The 15,466-nt window shown below is 47.9% G+C and overlaps 1 protein-coding gene across 1 annotated transcript in view; it reads right to left on the reverse strand.

Annotated features, from left to right (window-relative positions):
* Positions 1–15,466, reverse strand: part of LOC144100897 (uncharacterized) — a 73,059-nt gene that overhangs the window by 6,438 nt on the left and 51,155 nt on the right. The window contains exons 3-6 of the mRNA XM_077633813.1: positions 7,714–7,867; positions 6,335–6,459; positions 3,349–3,491; positions 319–564 (exon numbers count right to left, since the gene is read on the reverse strand). Of these exons, the coding sequence (XP_077489939.1) occupies positions 319–564; positions 3,349–3,491; positions 6,335–6,459; positions 7,714–7,867 (668 nt within the window). The remainder of the gene's footprint in view (positions 1–318; positions 565–3,348; positions 3,492–6,334; positions 6,460–7,713; positions 7,868–15,466) is intronic.

A 15,466-nucleotide genomic window follows, 5' to 3' on the forward strand; every position in this document is an offset into this window, starting at 1 on the left:
GCCGTGAACAGGCGCATTCGTCTTCGTTCGAATTCTGTTGCGTGTACCAGCGCTACTAGTGAGATCACTTCGTCCACTACAATTCCCGAATTAACACACTGGAAGATGACAATGACGAGTTCCCGAAAGCATTTTCCTCGGCGGGCCTTACAGGTCCCGCACTCATAACAAGCTGTCTCAAGCATACTAAGTTGTCTACATAGTCCGTACTTTGTACTCGCGTCTCGAATATGAAGAACAGATTTTTTTATTTGGATGAAAGGCGCCACAGCCCAACAACGTGTCGTGAAGATGGAGCACAAAGCTCCAACGTCCCACCTGGGTTTCGTGAAGAGAGCCTCCTTGTGACAGTTATGACCTGTGGCGGAACACTCGGCACTGTCGTCAAAGGAGACGCTGACGAAACTATCCAGGGCGTCGTCCTCGCCAAAGTCATCGCTGGACGTGCCACGCGTTAGCCGGCCCATACCCGAGCATCCAGGTAGAACTCCATCGCGGCTCTGAGAGGGCTGCGCTCGGGTTATGCTTGTGCCACCGGACCCCGAGCTACGGCTGAACGTGTACCTGTAAGGGACAGCAAGGGGGGGGGGGGGGGGGGGACTACAGACACGTCTAAGTGAATTTTCCGTCTCTGGCGCCATATCTGATTACCCGACCGCATCGGTACCTGCCCCGTTCATATCCCGCGCCTGTGACACGGTCAGTTCTGAACCTCGCGAACGTACATATTTCACCGTGTTATATCGGCATAACGAGCAGCGTTCGCTATGATTCGTGAATGATGCGGATGGGCAATCTATGGGTACACCACGTTCCATATCAAGCACTAGGCAGGTGCATGAAATAGGCTTGAGCTAGGTGGTTTGGCTTTGATTTAATGCTGCTTAACGTCTCACAGAAACTGTGGCTTTGAGTGACGCCGCAGTGGAGGGCTCTGGATAAATGCCACCATCTGCGGTTCTTTAAAATGCAAAGATATCGGACTGCACACGGGTCTCTAGCATTTAGCCTTTATCGAAATGCGACCGCAACGGCCCGGCTAGAACCCGCGTCTTTCGGGTCAGCAGCCGAGTACCTTAACCGCTGATCCACCACGGCGTTATATTTAAGTTAACTGGTGTTCTTCGGGGTACAACGTTCCTTTGAGCACGAACACAGCGGGCGATGTTGTCCGTTAAGTTTGAGCTTTAAAAATACCGCGCGGGAACTAAAGATGCTTCTCCTCGAAAAGACTATGCGGAAAAGCACGCTCTGCAGAACGCGTAGCCTTGTACTCGCAGCGTTCAGAATTTAGCCATCGCCGGCCGCTGTTGCTCACGCGCAAACGGCGCCGACGGGCCACGTGCAGGCCGCCTGCGGTGTTCTACCTGGAGCTCCTCATGTTCATCTGCGCATGTGCGGCGACTGCTGGCGGTGGTAGTGGTAAGCAGCGGCCGTAGACGGTATACGCGAGGCTAAAACTGTTAATTCGTGACTGACGCAGCTCTTCGCGGAAAGAAAAGCTTGCAAAATACAACAGCCTCATCGATGTGAATGAACTCATCTGTATGAAAGTAAAATCCTGCCTGATGATAGAAGTGGAGTTTATTTAGGTTTCGTTCAAAGTTATCGCAAAATGGAGGATATTTTGAAGTTTCGAAGCGCTAACACTACAGCGCCGATGAAATTGAACACTTTACATTACTTGAAATTCCATTACTACATGAAGAGGTGTCGCAAATAATGCAGATTAGATAATTTTTTCGTTTTGAAGTATATCGAAGACTATTCAATCAACTAACTACCACTTAACTATTATAAACATTTATTCGAAAGCTACCAAATGCAGCGATTTTCAGCGCGCTCTTATGTGGAAAGGAAATCATAATTGTATGCTTATTTGGAGCTATAATTTAATGTTTCCTTTGTGGGGCCCTCGACCTCTCTGTCCTCGGCATGCAAGGATGCGCGCTATGAACACACGCGATTGGCGACGTTCGGTTACGGACGGGCGCGCCCGGATCCACTGGACCGGTGGCTACCCTACTGCGCATGTCGGGCAAGCCCTGGGATGGTAGCGCGTAGAGCATACATATGGCCCGACGAGCGCCTTGATAAGCCACGGTCAAGCAGCTCCTGGGGCTTCTTTTGGGTCGGGCGTGAGCGTTGGACGGGGACACAAAGCGTTCCTCCAGTGTGCGTCCCTTTTCAAAGGAACGAATGCGGAAGTGTGTCCTTTTCTCATTTTCTCGGTGAGTACGCGTTGGTGGCTCAACGTGGTGGCGTTTGGCTTGTCTTTTCGTTGCCTGTTTGAATAGCCTAGCATTTATGTTCACCCATTTCGCGATTTCTCTTTTTCGCGATATCTTTTTTGGTTGCTTGCATTAAAGTGGTTATTGTTCCCGTAGTTGCAAGTTGTTAGTCGCACGGATCGGAGCTCACGAGCCTCCCCTGACTGAAGGCAGCGGCCTTCACCTTTTTATGACATACTTTACTCCAGATGGTAAAGTGGTCGCAAAACGAGGGCGCTTTTTCACGTTTTATGCGTTTTCATATTACAAGGCAGGACTGCTAAGGAACGTGTTCAGTGTGGAAGCACTAGTTCTTAGGGTCGCACCCAATCAAGAATCTAGTGATGCCCTTGACCTTAAGGGCGCAGAAATATCAATCTTACCGTGACTTGCTTTCGGACCCGTGGCGGCGCGAACAGATCAGCTTCGTTAGCTACTGCAAGAGAGCACAGCGCTATCGCTGGAGCCGATCACGCCTCGTATTAACTACAACACTCTCGCACTGTGCATTGCACATCTTCGTCTTCAAGTTCCAATCTGCGGTGCGAACAGATCAGATCAGCTTAACCTCGATCAGGGCTTAACCTGAGCCTAATGTGGTCGCCAGGCGTGCCGACGACCCAGCAAAGCAAAACCAGGAGCCAACCAGTCTGAACGCATGCTTTCGCACGTCTACTCGGTTTAACGACATTAAAACCACACAACTTTTATAGAAGTGTCGTATGCTAAAGAGCAACGACCTAGCGTTTAGAGGTAAAATTGTTTTGGTAGAGCCTTGTGGTAGACCATACGCCTCACGTTCGAGAGGTGCTAGATTCGATCCCCAGTGCCGTCCTGTATCCGCCAATTTTCTAATGGGTACATGATTCCCCCGTCTCGTATTTCCTTGGGTGAAATTCTTGAAAAAACTATCTTGGACAAGCTGTTACGTTGCACAAGGTAAATTATCAAAACTATTTGTCCAAGACCCTTTTCCCAAGCATTTCACTCCAGAAAATACGAGCACCAAACCCAGGAATTCTTGTACCGTAAATATACTACCGTAACATAGCCTTCCTTTGTTCGGCAGCACGCTTACCTGGGCGGCGGATAAAGAACATCGTCGTGGGAGATCAGAGAGTGTGGCTTCCTGCCGACGCGAGTCTCTCCAGGCGCGGTTCGGTTGGAATCGTGGTAGACCCACCTGTACGGACGCAGGGTGATGTATTCCGCTTTTGCTTCCTGCAGATGCAGCCCCGAAAAAAAGGGTGAAACGAGGGGCGAGGGGTAATATAACAGTAAAGACCACTGACGTCTTCGCAAGCGCCTACCGTATAGGTAAAATAACAGGTTATCCATGCTATCTAAGTTAACTTCGACGAAGAACTAATAGAGGAATACAGGAAGATTTTACGGGAAATTGAGGAAGGAGTTTAATTTGTGGTTGGTTTTATGGCATATAGGGAACTAAGGCTAATGTGCCTGCATTGCGAGAAATATTTGTGATCCAATAATTTTTTCAGAAGATTTGCTTCCGCTAAAAATGTAAAAACACAAGACATGTCAATGAGACCTTTCTCTCTAAGGAGTAATCTAATGTGAAACGGGATGTGTTCTTAAAATTATGGGAAATGCTTTTTCTTTAGTCTGTCAAGTTTAGTGCACAAATAAAATGTTTGTTGTGACCACATCCGCACAGCTCACACGTAGTCTTGTTTTTTTCAGGATAAAGTTGTAAGGTGTGTGTACCCAATACGAAGCATCACTAAGTCAAGCGTTCCTGGTGTATGCATGACTTGCACTTCCCTAAGATGGGTTTTACAAGGTGTAGCTTATTTACTTGATGGAACAGATTGATGATTTAATATGGGGTCCCACAAGATAGTATTCTGGGACCTACACTGTTTAACATCTACGATAACGACATTGCGAACATTGACACTAGCACTAAATGTCATGCATGAGGATGACCTGAGCATATTTTTTACGCCTAGAACAGTAACCGAATGGACATTAAAAGCTAATAAAACTCAAATATCTCACAGGGAGTACAGAGCCCTCATTGAAAATTAATGCAACAAAAACTAAAGCAGTACATTCTATACCAAAAAAAGCTACTAGAACCTTTGAATAAACTTACAATTCGTTCCCAGTGCATTGAAATAGCTTCCTCAGTAAAGTACGTAGGTGTGATAATGCAGTGTAATCTGTCATGGGACTTGCGTATTGATGATTTCGCTAAAAAACTCGCCAGATGCCAAGAAATGTTATGCAAAGTTCGTTTTTATTACCACTCAGTGTCAAAGTTTCAGTTTATAATGCATTATTGCTACCAAACCATTCATATTATCCCCTGGTGGGGGACATGACAACACGGTAAAGCACAGATAGATTACAGATAATACAAAAATGATCTTAGTATCGCGCAAATGCCTCCTTACTCATCCCATTTCTACATCATTGAAAATAACACTAGCTAATGGCCTTTATAATTTAATGTCAAATAAAGGTTATGAAAGAAAACGGAAAATAACGACCTTTTCTTTGATGATCTAGATCGTTTACAGCACAAAAGTTATTACTCAACTCCTATCAACGACGTCTCGTATGTCCCATCTTTTGTCATGAATTAAAGTCGTTAAACGCTAAAGTTCATAATTACTAACCTTCTAAATTTGCGCTGTACGCCCTGGGGACATGATTATGCAGTTTATCCAGCTGCGAACTCTCTCTCAAGTTTAATAATTAATATTTATAATTGTTATTTATTCTCGTTTTCAGTGATTGTGCATTTTTTATATTAAATACCCTTATCACTCATTTATTTCTTTCAAGGGAATATTTAGTAATGCACGATGGTCCTGTTGTTATTGTTCAACTGCCCGCGTTCTGTGGCTGCCGCCTGTCCAGAGTGTGGGGGCGCACCCCTAACATTCTAGATGTTGAAATGAAGGTATTTGTATTTGTACTTGATTAATTTATGTAGACTGCCACTTATCTGTTTACAGTGTACTAACTTCATGCAGCCTTTATGAGGCATTCAGCACACAATGGAATGGAGTCAGCAGTCACCGAACCAGGGGCGTAGGGCATATCTTATTTTTCTTTACTTTGTAGTTTTTACCAATGGCAGAATAATAAAAGCCGTAGAAAAAACAACCAAATGCCGCTGGTGGGATCCGAACCCATGACCACCGAATTTCTCAACCCGTGCTCTACTAACAGAGCTGCGGCAACGGCTGTTCAATCTCTTGCTTCCGGGGTATTTACGTGTACTGCAACCGAACCCTGAGAGTTCACCAGCGCCATCCTCGTCAACAGCGGCGGACGTAGTACGTCCTGTGCCACGTAGGATCGCGGTCGAACGGTGAGGGCGGAAGCAGTGCAAGAACCTTCTTGCGCTACCTATGGCATTAATACTGCCGTGGTAATATAGGACGTACTGCGCCCTGTGTTGTGAGTGCGATCTTTTTGTGACGAAGTTTGGCCGTGGTGCCAGCTGTCCACCATGGAGCTCGACGAGGGGACGGGACAGTAACTTGAATGTCTTGCCCACGCCAGTGGTACACCACCATTATAATAAATTATGTCATAACACATGAGTAATTAGCTGCACAAGGTTAACACTAGCCGCCACCAAAAGAAAAAAACAAGAAGGGAGGAGGAGACAGGAAAGTGATGAGAAAGAGGACAGGAAAGTGAGTTGGGTGAACCCAGAGGCGCAGACTACTGGAAGCAGGGCCTTAAAGGTTCAAACACTCGGCGTCGGCTCTGCCACCAAAATCTCCTTTTTCCCCAGACACAGCCAAACGCCCTGCGCGGCTAGACGTAGGTGGGCCAAGTCTACATGTGCTCGGGTACCCATGCTGGCGCAATTTACATGTGTAACATCTGCAACATCCGCATGTTACAGATGTCTCTGCAGGGAGGGAAGAACGCACTGCTCCGGCAGTTGAACCCTGCTTTTCAGGTGTGTATCTGCACTTCTTTTCACCGCAATGCAGCCCGTATTCATTCCGTCATCTCCGACGCTGCTCCGACAAAAAGCTCGCACAAACTGTGAAAGCGCGTCAAAGAGAGCCCACCTTGGGGTAGGCGAGGGACTCGCGCGAAGGCACCACACTCCTCAACGGGCTTCCGGTCAGAGTGAGCAGGCAACAGAAGAACAGGACAACCAGGGCCGCCGGAACCACCACGGATGCCAGGGACACTGCACAAATAGGGGCGCTGCTGTCAGCAAGAGCCTTAATCATACTACCGCCGTAGAAATAGTCACCCGGCGCCGGAATTCATACATCTGGAAATGAAACCGCAGAAAGATGACGGGGCAAGCGCTCGCTACCAACTGGTTTGTTCAGAGTGAGTGCCTTCCTCATCTGTGCTGAAGTTCGGGGTCATCTTCCGCCCCGCACAAACAATCCGTGGATGCGGTGTCTTCGCTCGCTAACGGCGGAGGCGTTCGTTTTTCTACATCTTTCAGTCTTTTTCTTCCCGTTTTCCTCCCACACTGCGCAAAAGAATGTTTCACCAACAACAAAAGTATGTGCCGCCGAATTCCTTAAGTTCTCATCTGATGCTATAATTTCTCGCCAGCACTGTTGCCCCGATGCCAGAACCACAGACCATCCTTACTCGTGCTTTGGACGTCTGGAACAAGTCGTCGGTCGATCGGGAACCTATCGCATGTTCGGATGCAGTTAATTCGACCCCAACAATCAGACGCTCCAGCTGAGGCTTCCTGCCTCCGTACCAGCGTCGCGCGACAGTCTCAAGCAAAACGAGAAAATCAGCGCTGACAGCATGTCAGTAAACTCACTCTTTGAAATGAAGGCTGCGCAGGAGCGGCGTCTTCGTGTTTGGACGCTTCGCGTTCTCGATGCCGTTAGGTAGAAGGCGTCTTTGTTGTGCCTACCGAGTCCCGATGGCGAAGATTTGATCATAATGCCGCAAGGCCAGCTTGCCAAAGGAGTGCTATGAATAATGTGTTTGGTCTGCACAAAGTAATGAGACCAAGGCGAGGCTTAAAAAACGACTACTTTTAGAGGGCCTGGCCAGGAATCTGAAAACCATTGAAGGGGGCATGCGAAAGGCAAGTGGGGAAATTGTCCGGAATCGTTTCTTTGCAGGCCCAGTTAGTTTCGGCCCCTTACCGTTATTAACAGCGCACAGAGACACAGACAGAAAAAAAGGAAGACGCACACAGCGCTGCGCGTGAAATGCGGTGAGAATTATACTTTATGCGAAACGTGATACACCCACTGAGCGATGTCACATTTTTCATTGGACATGAGAAACTGCCGAACAGTCTAAACTGACAGCCCTTCCTTCTGCACAGGGACGGATGCTTTGGGCACATATCAGAGTCAGTCACGCCGTCAGCCCTGAGGTACAGATGTGCGACAGCAATTGTATCTTACGCGCGAGCAGAAATGTGATTAGCAAGAATCTCTCCCGCCAGGCTCACCGTAGTCGAGGAAGAAGAGCCAGTAGCGGTGGAAGCGCGTGGGCACCGCCAGCGCCACTTGGGCAGACGGCATCGAAGGCATCAGGACGAGCACCAGGGCGCAGATGGCGTTGAACAGCGCCGAGTGCCAGAAGAGGGCCACGCTGAGCCGATTCTGTCGCCAGCGAAAAGAGGTCGCACGCTATCATCAGCACAACCGTAAGAAGAAAAGACTGATGAAACTTTCTTGATTTGCTTGCGTTTATAGTTTTGTAGTTATAAAACATGGGTGCGCAAATGCTCCCCGATGCAAGGCAGATGCAGAGAAAAATTTAAAGGGCACTTAAGTTCAGCAGTAATTGTATGACGCGATAACGTTAATGGGCCCCTTCAGTGGCCAGTGGTCCTCTTTGCTTATCACTTCGACGACATAGACACTGTTCTTTTTTTTCGCCCTTACATAACATTTAGCCTACTTGTAAGTGTAGAATACGATAGCATTACCGATACCTCCCACCCAAATATTCATTTACTGTAGCATCGGTTCTGCCTACAAGCCCATATGTGCGGAACTGGCCGTTCACGACGTTACATTTATGAATCTCCGAGAGTAATATTAATAATTGGTCTTGGGGAAAGGAAATAGCGCAGTATCTGTCTCATATATCGTTGGACACCTGAACCGCGCCTTAAGGGAAGGGATAAAAGAGGGAGTGAAAGAAGAAAGGAAGAAATAGGTGCCGTAGTGGAGGGCTCCGGAATAATTTCGACCACCTAGGGATCTTTACCGTGCACTGACATCGCACAGCACACGGGCGCTTTTGCGTATTTACTCCATAATTAATTCGTTTTAGCAATTCGGGGGTTATCCATGGCTTCCGTAATTTTTTACCGAGCCTGAGCTTTTTTTCTGGAAAATGGTTCTTATATATTCGAGAGACTTCATCAATAAGCTTGCCGTACGCGATTTCAACGTTATCAATTTCTAAAATTTGTTTAAGATCGGTTATATCGCTAAGAAGGTTTAAGAAGGTTATATCGCTAAAACAGGATGATGCGAGCGGGGTGGTCGTGGCTCAATTTCAGGAGCAACTACGCGACATTCATTTCAGGAGTAGACGCATAAATCCGGAAGTGCACGCGATTCTATTGGTGCAAGAGTACCTGATTTCCTCATTGAACACTGTACCTGACCAGGTTCACGCCCCTCCTCTAACAGACAGATATGGCTGCACACCGAATGTTTTCAAAACCATACCGAGTGCCACGAACAATAGTTCGCTTTACAAGGCAGGCGACAACAGATGCTTGGCTGAAAGGCAAACTGATAGACAGCTAGTAAACCTCGTGTTTTCATTCAAGAAACATGACACGCAGTGACAGGGAACTGCTACGGGCTGCAAAATATGCAGCGGAAGAAAAGGGGAATCTATATGCAAGGGATGTGAACGGCAAGATCCTTTCAGTCAAAGAAGAAAAAGCACGAGCCAATCATATCAAGAGCGCCGATTATCTTGATAGGCTGCGAGGAGCTTACCCATTTTGTCGGCCTGTGTGTGCGTCTTGTGCCAAAAAAAGATTGATAAGAAGTACTTTCTACCAACCGAGCAGAATGATACTGCATGGCGTTTTCAACTGCTTCACTGAAATGCATTCGCCTGAATGCGTATTTCGTTAAAAAACATTTCTTCTGAAAGACATATTTTCGGAATTTCATTTTTGTTTTCTGCGGTTATGCTCACGGAGACATGTAGCACATGTGAAGGTGATGTGCGTAAACTATCTTGCTACAGAACATACTGCCTGAATCGTCCTATAGTACAATGGCTCTTTAGAGATGGCTGCTTTCCAATGGAGATGCAAATAGTTAGAGTAACTGCTCTATATAAAAAAGGAGATTCAAATTAACTAGGACATTATAGACCTATTTTCATAATGCTTGTCTTTTCTCTTTGAAACAATACTTCATTCTAGAATATTCAAGTTTATTATGAAACATATTTTTGCTTACGGAATATCGGTTCCATCAAAACGAAAATATTTTGCAGCAGTTCGATAATAAATTAATTGTGCTTGGCTTGTTTCTGAAAATTTCCAATGCCTTCGACTTGGTGAAACATAATACGACAAAAAAACTGGAACTTTATGGCATACGTGGGAAGCATCTGTAATGGCGCGCTCACATTAGCGGGAAAACGCGCAACGCCGGGCGTTTCCCGCGTGCCGCTTCCCGCCCAAGCCGGTTTTTCTCCCGCGGACAGCCTGCTCTCCCGTCCCGCGGAGCGATGGGTTCGGTACCTATTTTTCCCGTGCCGGTGACCAGAACAGCCAATGGGCGCCGACCGTGAACCGTGACGTCGGTCCCAGTTCAGTGACCCCGTCGGCGGAGGCTGCGCGCGTCCGGCCCCGGCCGGCCGGCCGGCCGGGCACTCGGCGGCTGCTTTGCCAGGGCGACGGGAGGGGAGCTAGCAGGGTGCGCTTTCCAGTCTTCTCTAGTGTCAGGTGACTATCCCCTTCTCTTTCTGCTCGTTCGGGTCCTCCCTCAGCCCCTCCTCTCTCCACATTCCAAGACAACCGCAGCGAGAAAACGCGCGCAGTGTGAGCGTCATTCTGAGGAGCTGCGAGGCAGCGTCGACGTTGACGCTGTGCCGGCGCGGGAAGTTTCCCGCTAGTGTGAGCGCGCCTTAAGGCCGCCGCTCTTTTCCAGCTGCTTACCTTTGCAGGACGCCGGCACACGCGGAAGCGGCTGCCCAGTACAAGCGAGAGCCCCCGACTGCATACAGGGAATGAATAGCGTCACTTGACGCAGCGACCCCCCTAACGACGTAGGCTATCGTCGGAGATGCACCCGCAGCGTCCCGCAGAGCCTCGTGAACATAAGCGTATTTCCAGGAGGTCAATGACGATCACCTGTCAAAGCAAACATGCCGTATTCACCCAAATCGTGGGAAAACAGGGCCGTTCCTTATCTGGTTTGCCGGAGCGGCAGACAAACACATTCATGCTTATTAGCCGCGTCCCGCCGTCGGTAGCACGGCGGTTTCGTGACTCTTTCGCTCCCTCTTCTGTTGCTGACGGGCGACGCGGACTGATGATGGGTGGGAGCCCATCAGTGCCAAAAACTTGACGAGCAACGTGAGCGGAAAGCGGGGGGTGGCGGTGTGCATGAGAAAAGTCGGAATAACTCCGAAGGGAGAGCGTGTGTATACTCTTATTTGAGAGAGAGTGATGGCGTATTTGTTTTTGATTTGGTTTGCGCTGTTAGCGAGACCCTGGGTTCGAGGCTAAACTCAACCCAAGGGGCAGTCCCCATCTCGCATATTACTTTTGATTGGAGAATTGATGCTTAGGGCGGGCCACTGAAAATGACCGCCCTTAGTCCTTTGTTAATTAAGTGCTTAAAAGCGCAAGTGAACGGATGCAGTCCAGTCAAGTGTGAGCTGGGGCTCCATGCTTAGCATGTAACGTGGTGCTACTTCGGCTCTAACCCGTCGTGTCGATGAGTAAAGTAGCACAAAGTTTGTTCTTTGGTATATTCAGTTCTGCTTCTTCCAGTTTAACTCTCTGTATATGTATGCTGTAAACATATGCTCTGCTCTCATCATCTAAAAGCACGCCTCCTGTCCATCTTGCAAGCCGCACGACACTAGAGGAAGGGTTCGAAAACCTTCCGCAAAGAAACGAACGACCTTGGAATTCTACTGGCGCAGCACGACAGGCTTCGGCACATCTCATCACCAAGGGCAGGCATCACGGTGACAACCACAGGCCATCCGACACGGAGCAGCGAGATGATGTCAAGCGACGACTCCACCTGGGCTGTTACCGAAGCTAGTAGAGCGAACGCATCATCCGGGCTCTGGGCGGCAGACATCAGAAGATCTGTGCCTGGTATGTGGGATGTCTTTCGTTTTGTCGAGGTTGGCACGGCTGCTACTCTGAATGCTTAGAGTACAGGTGTAAAGCACATGACCAGCATGGAAAAAAATTTCAGTCTTAAGAACTCCTTCAGTTCTAAATTAGGCCTAGAATTTAAAACGCTTCGAGGTGTTCTCTCAGAGGCCGGACAAACGACTATTCGTTGCCTTGAGTTGAGATTTCAGGAGCGGATGAGACAGATAGAAAGGAAGGAGCAGGAACAGCTAAAAATGCCCTAGCTGATTTATGCGGGCGGCGGGCAGCATGGCACTGCGTCCTATGGAAAGCGTAGAGACCAAGCAGACATAGGCCCTGAAGCTCAGAGTGTTGGTGAGGTTAATAATGACCTACCTAGCATGCCCACGATTCTGGCCCATGTGCCTCAAAAAACCGGTCGCTCCATCTCGCGACAGCCGGCGGCGCGGCGGCGCGTAACTCAATGGCGACGAGAAATAAAAATTTATACCTCGTCGCGCATATACGTTAGAGATTAGCTCTCTCGCCTAGATGTTAAATGTTTCTTAAAGTTTCTTTTAGTGTAGTTTCATCGATGTAGCTTTCATATTGCGTTTACCATGCGCAATGATCTATGACAGCATGGAGTCTATGGCAACGTCCTGAAAAATACCCCACTTAACTTCACTGTATCGCTCACCACAGCCCTAATTTAAAATATATCGACAAGTTCGCCGAGCATCGGGTAGGGTAATGTCTTAACTTTAACGAAATTTAAAGTATTTTACATTTGAATGGAGCAAAAGTTTTCATGCGCTGTTTTTCTATTAATCATGCATCCACAGCATCGGCAAGAAACGTGTGGCGCCCTCTCTCGGTGTGTTGGCAAGGCGCACGTCCCTGCTAGAGTGTCCCTGCTTTGCTAGGTTGCTTTGGGAGGTTGAGCCGTTCCGTACGAATGTGCAGTTTTATCAAAAGTGCCCCCATCGAGTGAGGCTATGACCATAGGCTGCTACATAAAATGCTACAAGAAAGCGCGTGCCTTCTATGAGGTATATAGAGGAAATTATAAGGAGACTTGCTTGACAGGCTCATTTTTTTATTAAGCGCGTACGAAGACCACACGGGCATAGGTGATAGTGGAATTGCGTGCGGATTAACAATGCAAAGCAATGAAGGTTCAAGGTGCTTTCGTTCAAGCAGGGAAATTCGTAATTCCCGGACGCTCATACTTAGAGCTCACTCACCGATACTTATATATGGTTCTTGCACTGTGCATAGAAAATATTAAAATCGTGTATTAATGACTACATCTCAACAATCATGTATATATTAGCCTCAATAGCAGACAGCTCTTCGAAATTTTGTCGATGTGGTGCAAGTGCAGCGCGGATGCGTTGCAGTGAATGTTGTAAGTGCTGCACATAATAGGAGGCTAACCTGATGCTGCGTTTTATCGCAGTAGGTGATTTGTCCAATGTTACAATTAGTAGTGTGGTAGTTCACAACATTTTTTTCTAGGTTAGTAAAGTGCCTCTCATGATTCGATCCTTCGCTGGTGATAAGGGGTTTACCATTGCTGTAATCGATGCTAGTTCCGGCAATTATGTCAACGGTGTACGTAAACTATGAAGCGCTAACGAAGACTTCAGAGAATGGCATGCTGTGAACTATTCCGAAGAGTGTGCCATCTGTTCGGCAAGCCAGTAACTACGCCGCTACCCAGAGCAGCAATGAAGAGTCATACCCTAGTTAAATGTTCTTGATTATAATTTAAATTTGCTGAGAAATGAACAGAAGTTATTGTCGGATAACACGACGTTTAAAAGCCTACTGGCTTTCTCCAGCGCGGCGGCTGGGCGCTCCACCCAGCCCGCTTGTGCAATATGTGCCGCTCGCGCGATTCATTAGCGACAGGACGCTATGTGCGCGCGGCCCTGAATATGCAGTGAATTTACTGTGTTGCGAATACGTGCAACAGTACCTGTAAGCACTGTCGCACGAGTGGCACGAACATTTTTTTTTTGCACATGGTGTGCAAACCTACCCCCGTTTTTTTTTTTCTGTCGCTCTCCTATGTACCTTCTCGCTATCCTCTCTCTTTGCCTTTAATTTCGCCGGTTGCAATTCCGGTGCTTGAGAGATTAGATAGCGATCGCCGGGCCGGCAACATTTTTAGCTTCCTTTTTGTATTTTCGTCACTTATTGTTGTTGCCTCTGAAGCGATTGGCAAACTACTACTTCTTCGAGGTGTGGCTTCGAGGGAGATGCAGGGGCTTCTTAAGCACACAAACCGCGGCAGTAAGGAGAGGGAGCCGTTTCCAGGGAACGATTAACGCTCTCTGACGACTTTTAAATGTGCCATTATTGGTTTCCACAGCCTACGACACCAAACACTCGAAGCATACTGCATACCACGCCTTAAGTGCCAACTCTAAGGGCCCTTGCTGGGCGTATGCGCCCAACGTCGGCGCTCTTGGCATACGCCGGAACTGGCGTCGAAAAGCGGCAGGCATCTCCATGTTCCTGTAACTGGCTCGCTTCCCCTCTCGAGCCGACGGAGAGAATTTGAAGCTGTGGAGAGAATGGGTTGGGGGGCAATGAAAGGACAACTTAAACCGCGAAGAAAAGTTCGGGGAACCTGAAAGAGCTACAAGCCATGAAGAAAAGAGTCACCGAGAGCCCGGCGATCCTTCCATTGTTATAAACCAGACCCCTCTTCTGACGCATACACGAGCGCCCGTGCGCTGACGCCGATATCTAGCACGGACAGATATCGGCGCCTCACCGAGGCTCGCTGGCGTCTCCTGCAGACCGGTTTTGAAGGAGTACAGGAGGCGTCCGATAATGGTGGCCGGCTTGTGTGTAGTTTGCATTCCTTCCGTTCTGTGAATACTGGCCAAAGTTTCGCTGACACCTTTTACGTACGAACAGCATATGCATTTTTGCCACCGGCGTGTCCTTAGCATAAGCATATACAGTTGTTTTCGTTGCATCCTTTTCATATTTGGATGATGCATCGAGTGAAGAATCTCGGGTATCCATTGCTGAGAAATGTTTTATTCTGCTGATTAGGAGATTTAATAGTGCAATGGCAAACTCGCACCAAGCGCAATAGGATCTTTTACCTTCGTTTTTGTTATTTTTATTAAACACCTACTACTACTTCAACTCAAGGAAACCAAGCGCTATGCTTCGAGAAAACTTGTGCCCATTGGAAACCATGTCGGTACACGGCGGCAATGGGGAACGAATCACACACCGTCCTCGAGCCGCATGCTTAAAGTGTATCCCATTGCTGTTGTCGCTGATTTTAAAACAAATAAGCAAGAATTGGGAATCGTCTTTACCAAAACTTGCTTGAATTTAACCGTACCCTTCGGGCACAATTCTTGGCAGTGTTCCTCCCATAAAGGCTACGAGAACAAGACGCTCTGCTCGCAGCATCAAACGGATGAAGAAGGGGGAGAGGCGGTAACGTGAAGGACCAAGTATGATGTGAGCAGGTGCATAGATAGGGAGAAATTCTTTTTAAAGAGCTACACGGGCAGTTGGTTGCAGGGTGGTAAGGGGAAGGAAGAAAAGTACAGTGGGGACGGGTCTCCTGCTGTGTCTTTGCCTGCCTTTTTTTTCTACTTTCACTTTTCCTCAAATCCTGGAGCGCAGTCCATGGTTGCTTTTTGAATGCGCTATATTTCTGCTCCCTACGGTGCGAAGCACGACGAAATCGGCGCCTCTGCGAAAACGGTCCGGAAAGGTCATGGAGGCACTCTTGCCTTCAGGCTGTCATAAAAAAAAAAAAAAAACTTAAAACCACTAAGTTGTCAGTCCTGGCAAAGAGTCTCTCCACACGCGGACAAAAATCTCCCAAAAGAGACATCAGAGTTTCTGCAGAAGATAA

This window comes from Amblyomma americanum, chromosome 1, assembly GCF_052857255.1.
Source record: "Amblyomma americanum isolate KBUSLIRL-KWMA chromosome 1, ASM5285725v1, whole genome shotgun sequence".
NCBI classification, from domain to species: domain Eukaryota; kingdom Metazoa; phylum Arthropoda; class Arachnida; order Ixodida; family Ixodidae; genus Amblyomma; species Amblyomma americanum.